Here is a 7,810-nt window from a genome sequence, read left to right as displayed (position 1 = left end):
TAAAAAAAAAATAAAATAAGCAAATGGAAGAAGTCTCATGTTCTCACCCTGGCCTTCTCAAGCCCATACTGGATGCTAAGAGACCACAGAGATTCTTTTTTTTTTAACTTTCCAAGAACAAACATTTTTAAAGAGAAAAGAAAGAGTAATGTCTTTCAAGGATCTGGAGGAAAACATATTTTGATCTTGAATACTCTATCCAGCCCAACTATTCCCGGTAAGGATAAATTCAGGACATACGAAGCTAGGCAAGAACCAGCTGTTCTCATTTAACAGAAATGTCTTAAACACACAGCACCTTTTGCTTGAAAAAGAATAGTAGGCACCAATATCAACTTACAGTTGCAAATTACCTCTAACTGTAAACGGCAACACAATGTGAAAGTCCAAGCTGTCTACTACTCTCTCCAGGAGATGCTTCTACTGAACAGAAAAAGAATCTATGCAAGAGGGTGACCAGGGGGCACAGAGAGTGACCCAGCAGCCAAGCACAGCACAGCAAAAAATGGAGGTGAAAACAACTGAAAACAAATTAGTCCTTGAATCCAAGAATATTCTCTTTCATGCACCCCAGTTTTAATAACTAGAACTTCATGTCCCTATTTGCTCTATGGTTCAGTGGTAAATATTTTCTCATGATCGTTATATGTCCAACAATCTATGGCCCAAGGATGGAGCTTTGTGATGGTTACAGAATAGACGATGACGTCAACCTTGATGACAATAAAAATAATGTAACTGACCAAGCTGTGAGATTGGAGGAGGGAGGGGGAGGTGAAAGGGGAAGGTGGGGAGGCCATCCTGCTCATCTTCTACACAGAAAGGCAAGCAACAGTTTCTAAAGTTGTTAAGTGAAAAGAAAAGGTTCCAGTGTACCCTCTAAAGTCACAAAGGCGCTCGCTGGAAGACTCATGAGCACGCAACTGACAAAACTGGCCAGGGAGCCAGGGGTACCAGTGCAGCGTGTCTTTCCTCCACCAGAACACAGAAGTGAGAGACAGCTGCTCGGTCCAGAGTGGAGGAAAAGTACTTTATCCAAAGTTACAGCAGTCATCTCCTGAAAGACTGGGGAAGGCCACAGCTTGGGCATTTCTGACCAGCTCAGGTCACCGAGGCACACCTTTGTGCATCAAGAGTCAAGAGCGCCGGACTAGCATCCGGCACAGTGAGCCCAGCCGTCCCTTCCTTCTCACCTGTGTCCAGCCAGCCCTGGGGCACCTTCCCGTCAGCCAGGAGCACTCCACCCTGCTTCCTGCTCCAGCTACACGCGCCCCTCCCTGCCTCCCCGCTTCCACAACCAGCTCATTTTCAGACTTGTCTTGGACCCCAGCTCCCAGTTAATTCTTCCCCGCACCCCCCTCGTCCCCGCCCCAGCCTGAGCTCTGGCACTCTTGCCAGAAGACCAGCCTGGCAGGGCCTCCTCCTCAGTCCTCCCTGCTGGCCGTACAGACGTGTGGGCCGCACTGCCCTCCAACAACTCCCCATGTGGCCTCCCTCGTCCTTCCTCAGCCTCCTCTCTGGGACTCCCGGGGTTTCACTATTGGCTGCCACCATTGGTCCCGGCCTTTTTTGAAGCATACACGTGCTCAGAGTTGGCACATTTAGCAAGCTAAACTACAAGAGGCAGCCACCCAGCTGCAGGGAGCCGTCCTTTGGCCAGAGCCCACCCCATGGGAGGCAGAAGAGCCCCTAGAACGGCACTAGGCACATGTCTAGGAAGGTGTAATCCTCATAGTGGCCACGAGATGGCGTCACCACCTCACGCTCCAGACGAGGAACAGCGTGGAGGGTCACATCCTCCGGTGTAATGGGCAGAGGCAGGACCCGTGCTCAGGCGTGCCAGATCCTGGGACACCCCCAACCTCTATGCCCTTCTGGCTGTCCCGCCCAGACTTGGTGAACACGCTCTGGGCAGGAATGGGGCTGGGAGCCTGGAGCTTCCAGCCTGCCCTGTGCTGGGCAGCTCCTGGCCAGCTGACCCTGACATGCAAGAGGGCAGCCCACAGGCTCTGCAAGGCGAAAACGGTGGCATGAGCCCAGGAAGCCATGAGGCTGACAAGACAGAGCGTGGACTCACCCGGACGATGCGGACCTTGCCGTGGCCAGTGTCCAGTGAGTCGTAGAAGGCCTGCACCACCTCCTGGAACTCCCTGCTGCTCTCGGCCAGACTCTCCAGTCTGCCCAAGGGCCCCTTCGGCCTCTGCAGGGGCCCTGACACGCAGGGGGAAAAGGGTCTGGGCCATGCCTGGGGCACTGCTTCCCGAGAGCTGGCCCACCCCAGCCCCCAGTCCCAAGCTGCAGACTCACCGGTGGGGCTCGAAGCCTCAGAGACAAAGGCCAGACTCTGATCCCGGGGGCCAGCCAGCAGTGCCGCTAAGTGGCGGGCAGCACGGCTGGGCTGGGCCCCAAAGCCACGGAGCACGACGCAGTCACCGTCAAGGGCCACGCTCACGCTGTGGCACTGCTCCAGGCGGGCAAGCAGCTCCGCCGGCAGCATGTGGCCCCGGAGCCCCACCGTCTCCTCCCGGAGGTGAAGCTCCAAGGCGGCCGCTACAGCCCGGTCCAGTTCGTCCAGATCCTGCTCAAAGGCCACATGCACCACCAGCTGGGCCTGGCCAGCAGCCCTACCCAGGAGCTCTCCCGCCTCCCACGGGCTTGGCTCCAGCAGCGACAGGGCCAGGGCCTGCTGCAGCGCGGCGGCCTCCTTCTGCTCAGCTAGCTGGCCCTGTGGCTGCAGTGACTGGTGGAGAGCCAGCTGCATCGCGGCCTCCTCCTCCAGCCGCCCAGGTGCCCCCGTGCTGGGGGCCAAGGGCTCCTCCCCAGCCCTGGGGACAGGCTCTGCCTCAGGTTCCCCTTCATCCAGCTCCAGGGGTGGCCAGTCCTCTCCGTCCAGGCCCTCCAGGGTGGCCAGCAGCTCTCGGACCTCCTCTGAGGACAGAGAGAGGCACTGGGTGAGGGATCAAGCCCAGCCAGGGTGGGGCTGAAAGATAAGAAGTCAAGCACTGGGTGAAAGATGGGGAAAGGATTTAGGGGACACGGGGTTACGGACAGGTGGGAGTGCCAAGCCGGGCAAAGAGTGAGGTCACGGAAGGGCCACAGGATGTGCCGGACATCCTCAGGGAGCCCTACCCAGGTTCAGATTCTCCTGGTCACTGCCTGGGGGCGACAGAGTGTAGGACTGGCCAGAGAGGGCCTGGAGGGCCTCAGTGGGGTCCACCTATCAGGAGAGAATGCCAGGCCTCTGAGCAGGGGTGGAGGAGGTACAAAGGCTGAGGTGTGAGAAAGCGGAGGGCAGGGGCAGGCTCCACGGCTACCTCTCCAGGGTCCATGTCCTGGGTGTCCCTGGCCAGATGCTCTGTCCCAAAGACACACCGGAACTGAGCCTCCAGCTCCCGAAGAAGGTGCTGCCCCTGTGGACCCAGCAGGAACCTGGCGCTGCCCGGGTGCTTCAGGCTCAGCATGTGACAGCTCATGCTGCCTAGCAGACTTTGCAGAAAGTCCTCGGCCGCCTGGCATGGGGCCAGGGCTCCATAGAGCTGCAGGACCACAGGGGAAGGGGACAGTTTGCAGGTCTGGGGCACAAGAAAGATACCCAGAGCCCCCCCAGTGGGAGAATGGGCCAAAGGTGGAGAATCCTCAGAGGTCACGCACCCGAAAGCCAGCAACATCTGATTCTTCGAGTGGGAAGAGGGCAACGTCTTCCAAGCCAGCAAGAAGGTCCTCGTGATAGAGCTGTATGAAGCGCATGGCTCCCGGCTCCATTGGGAGCACCATCTCCACCAGCCCCTCCTGCCCCGGTGCCCCCACAGGCCCCAGGCTCTCCAACCCCTCCTGCTCTGGAGACCCTGTGGTGATCTCCATCGAGCCCACTGGGCCTGGAGATCCTATAGGCCTTGAGCTTACCAGCCCTGCCTGCTCCGGTGACCCCATGAGCCCCAGGCTTTCCAGCCCCTCCTGTCCCAGTGACCCCATGGGCCCCGAGCTGACTAGCCCGGCCTGTTCCAGAGACCTTATGGGACCTGTCCTTAGAGAGGTTCTTGATCGTCCTGGTGCATCCTCAGAGCCCAAGGTCGCAGTCCCTGCACCCCTCAGTGCCCTCACTGACCCTCCAGCTTCCAGCACAGCATGCTCAGTGGCCCCAGGCCCCGACTCGGCTGAGTGGCCCCTTCCACTGGTGTCGTCATCCAGCCCCTCAGGCTCCAGGACATCGTAGTGGGGGACAAGGCTCAGCTCTGAGCCCTGCAGCCAGTGCTCCTGCTGCAGCACCCTCTCGGCAGCTTGAAGGAAGGGAGAGCACGAGGCCATCAGGGCTCTGAGAGGTGGGAGGGCAGCCCGGCTCCGCAGCCCCACTCACCCTGCCATTGCTGGAAGGAGACGACGGTGCCCAGGGCCCCAGGCAGGCTGCGCAGGCCGTCCAGGGGGCCGCCCCCGCTGCGGGGCTCATTCTCCAGGTACAGCTCCAGCAGCAGCAGGTCCACGGGGGAGTGGCCCCCCAGCACTCGCACAGCTCGGGCCTGTGGCACCCGCACCACAGACACCTCATTCCCTTCCAGGCACAGGGTCCGGGCCCGCTCCTCCAGCACGCAGACTTCTGTAGGGGAGGTGCGAGTTGGCTCAGGCCATCTCCCCTAACGGCGCACCTGCCCCAGTCCCGCCTCTCACCTGTCTCAGAGAGGGGCTTTGGCAGCTGCACCAGGACCCTGTCTGGTCGAGGACTGGCCAGAGCTCGGCAGGGCTGCTCGGGGTGTCCGGTGGCACGCAGCAGGGCCTGGACATGCTGCTCCAGGTGCTGGGGGGTGGTGCCAGGGGGCAGTCCTTGGAGCAGTAGGCGTGCAGGGGCGCGGGGCGGGGCCGGCCTCAGGCTGAGCCTAGCGCCTTGTAGCTCATGCTCCCCCTGGGCCAAGACCCGCTCTGCGTCTGCCAGGTGGGGAGGGGTAGGCTGTGAGGCCCAGCAACCTTCGGGGGCCCAGGCCGCCCCTTCCATCAGTCCCCTCACCTGCAGGCTCCCGAAAAGTGAGTACACCCCCGCGGCCAAATCTCTGCCAGCTCGACACAGGCCCCCCACCAGAGCGTCGGCGGTTCTCGAAGTACAGTGTGAGCAGCTCGTCGGGCACGTTGGGGGGCAGCCCGCTGAGCTCCAGTGCCGCCCCCACCTCTGCCTCTGCTTCCTTCATCACAACCCTGGGCCAGACAGGAAGGTAGGTAGCAGCCCACAGCCCCACCCCACCCCTCCCAGCTCCCTCCAGCCTCCCTTCATTGGGGGAGGGCTACATCCCGCACTTACACTGCTGGGGCCTGGGACAGGAAACAAAAGTGAAACTGTCTCAGGGAAAGAGGTGGGAGGAGCCTGTGGTGCTGGCCTCTGGGCTGGGCCAGCTGGCTGCCTGGAAGGTGCTTCCCTTCCTCCTGAGAGGCCCCTCACAGAACCTTCCACCCCACTGCCCGCCTCAGCAGCCTAAGAGACCTCAGCCGACCAGGACATGTTGCTGGGCCTCACCACTCAGTCCAGCCCTCCAGCCCCATTTTCCCGCCCTGCCCACTCGCTGGTAGGGGACGGGTAGTGGCTGCTGGTGCTCCTCCACTCCCACTGGCCTCTCCCTGTGAACCTCATAATGGCCAATCACCCTCCCTACGAAACCTGAAATCTGCCAGGCGGCTTGAGTCACTGGCCCCACTCAGGGACCGCAAGTCACTGTGCTACCCTCCCCAGCACCAGCAGTGTGGGCCCTGGGCATGCCCCTGGCTCAGGCTGGCTCCCAACCCCAACCCCCAACCCCAGCAACCTCCCCAACCTGCTCACCTTCACACCCAGCAGGTGACCAGGCCTCGATTTCCCGGAGTGCTGAGAGAGAGCAGCTCCCATCCTTAACCTGTAAGTGTTTCCCATCACAGCCTTCCTCCCACCTCCTCCCCGCCCTTCCCATGGCTCTCTCTCCCAGCTGTGCACCTGCCCAGTCTCCCCGTCTTATAGCATCACTGTCATCATTGTTGTCACCATGGCTAACCCCAGAAGGTGCAGGCACTGTGACTGGCTGCAGCAAATCCTCATCACAGAAGGGGACGCGGAGGTGCAGATGCCACGGCAGGGCGGAGCTTATACCCAGGCTCCACCTTTAGAGCCCCCCCCCCACTGCCCACGTCCATCTGCTTCCAACCTTTCAAAGACCTGTGCCCACCACGAGCTTCACCTCCCACCTTCCAGGTACGCCTCAGCCCACTGAAGCCCGGCCTCCACCCCATGCTGCCCCTCCAGGGAGCTGAGGACCTGCCCAGGCTGCACCCCCAGCTGCACACCTGCAACTCTGGCTGCCCCCACCCTGGTCTGAGCCTCCATCATCTCTCACCTGGATCACTACACTAAGCTCCTAACTAACCTGCCACTCCCACCCACCTCTACTGCTTCTCCTCAACAGAGTGGGCCGAGTGGGCCCAGTAAAGTGGCACCAACAGCGGTTACATCTTGGGCCCATGGTAAAAGCCAAAGTCCTTTAGAGGGCCTGCCAGGCCCATCCTGTCGAGGGGCCCCAGTCCCCCATGCTTGGCCAGCCCCAGCCTCTTCCTCCAGTGCAGACCACTCCCATCTCAGTGCCCTTGTACTGGCCCTTCCCTCTGCCTGGACAGGCCTTTCCCACAGAGCCACCTGGCCACCACTCCCTTACCCGGCTCTTAGTGGCACGTTTAACTTGAACCTGAAAGTATTTAAGGACCTCTGACTTGCACAGGCCACTTCCAAGGTCCTGACCTCAACTTCGTATTTGTCATTTATTTTATTTTTTTTTAAAGAGAGCTTCTCAAATTGTATGTGCTTCTATCCCACAGAGCCCTAATGCATCCCTGCCCGCTCTGTATTTTCTCTTCCCACGAAACTCACCTGCTATTACTTGGTACGACTGGCTTACCATGTGGACCCCTTCTCAGGGGGCTCCCACAGGCAGCAGTGCACTGGAGCAGCTCGGGTCACGACCAGATTGTTAAAGTTTCATGAGCCAGTTGTTGAACTGGTGGTAGCTTGCAGTCAGCCACAATGGGGGCACCGCTCATAGATGACCTGGGGATTTCCTGGGATAGAAATAGCCACTGACTCTGGCCTCTTAAAGCTTCCCTCGCCAGGCCCAGCTGGTAGACACTGAACCAGCACACCGTGGACACAGGACTGAGCCTCTTCTGAACCAGGGCTGGTGAGGCCCATGGCGTGAGAGCCAGGAGAGCACAGGAAGGCCCGCAGGCCCCAGGTGGAGAGGCGCTGCTCCAGGACACCACCCTGCAGCGCGTGCCTGGCTGTGGCAGTCAGCACCCCCTCAAGAGGCCTGCTGGACCTCAGCGAGGAAGTTAACCTGGCCTCCAGTCCTGGGGCAGCTCTCAGCCTCAGCCCCTTAGGGAAACCGGCTAAGTAAGGATTGCACCCTTGCAGCAGTGAAGGTGCGCTGACGATGAGAGAGGATGAAATGTCTCACATGTGGCCTGGAACAGTTTGCCCTCGGTGACTGGTAGGGATGACGGAGCGATGAAATGATTAGGCCTCATATTTGGGGACCGGCTTGGAAATTGGTGCTTTAAGGCCAAAGAAAAGTCGGCAGTGCTTGCTTGGCAGCTTCAGCAATACCAGGTTTAGGAATGAATTTCTTCACTCCCTGAACCAAAGTGGCCAGCCAGATCTCTGCCCCCAGGAGTCTTCAGCCCCTACAGCCCACCTCCACCCCTCGGGAGACAGTGTGGCACGCAGGGCTCAGGCCTGGAGCTGGAAAGGAGCCCCCAGGGCGCCCGCATCAGGTTGAGCCCATCCAGCAGAAGCTCCGCATTCGGGGCGGAG

At 60.1% G+C, this 7,810-nt stretch overlaps 1 protein-coding gene and 1 long non-coding RNA gene across 7 annotated transcripts in view; one reads left to right on the top strand and one right to left on the bottom strand.

Annotated features, from left to right (window-relative positions):
- PARP10 (poly(ADP-ribose) polymerase family member 10) overlaps positions 1-7,804 on the bottom strand; it is a 10,800-nt gene extending 2,996 nt beyond the window's left edge. The window contains exons 1-11 of one of the 5 annotated variants that reach the window (XM_019630301.1): positions 6,872-6,953; positions 5,801-5,870; positions 5,285-5,295; positions 4,997-5,181; positions 4,663-4,917; positions 4,355-4,591; positions 3,652-4,277; positions 3,315-3,536; positions 3,130-3,217; positions 2,308-2,928; positions 2,078-2,211 (exon numbers count right to left, since the gene is read on the bottom strand). In XM_019630301.1, the coding sequence (XP_019485846.1) occupies positions 2,078-2,211; positions 2,308-2,928; positions 3,130-3,217; positions 3,315-3,536; positions 3,652-4,277; positions 4,355-4,591; positions 4,663-4,917; positions 4,997-5,181; positions 5,285-5,295; positions 5,801-5,863 (2,442 nt within the window). In that variant the 5' untranslated portion in view covers positions 5,864-5,870; positions 6,872-6,953. Of the gene's footprint in view, positions 1-2,077; positions 2,212-2,307; positions 2,929-3,129; positions 3,218-3,314; positions 3,537-3,651; positions 4,278-4,354; positions 4,592-4,662; positions 4,918-4,996; positions 5,182-5,284; positions 5,296-5,800; positions 5,904-6,871 lie in introns of those variants that run through there. The other 4 variants (XM_019630302.1, XM_019630300.1, XM_019630303.1 and 1 more) reach the window with 4 other exon arrangements.
- On the top strand, positions 5,109-6,906 carry LOC109375095 (uncharacterized). Of its 2 annotated transcripts, XR_002122509.1 has the most exons (4): positions 5,109-5,198; positions 5,813-5,872; positions 6,203-6,471; positions 6,820-6,906. It is a non-coding gene; the product is annotated as an uncharacterized LOC109375095 (long non-coding RNA). The 2 variants fall into 2 exon arrangements; XR_002122508.1 differs by having other exon boundaries at positions 5,813-6,471.
- Positions 7,805-7,810: the final 6 nt, after the last annotated feature.

Source organism: Hipposideros armiger, unplaced genomic scaffold (assembly GCF_001890085.2).
Source record: "Hipposideros armiger isolate ML-2016 unplaced genomic scaffold, ASM189008v1 scaffold_897, whole genome shotgun sequence".
NCBI lineage: Eukaryota > Metazoa > Chordata > Mammalia > Chiroptera > Hipposideridae > Hipposideros > Hipposideros armiger.
This window is presented reverse-complemented; position numbering and strand designations above follow the sequence as displayed.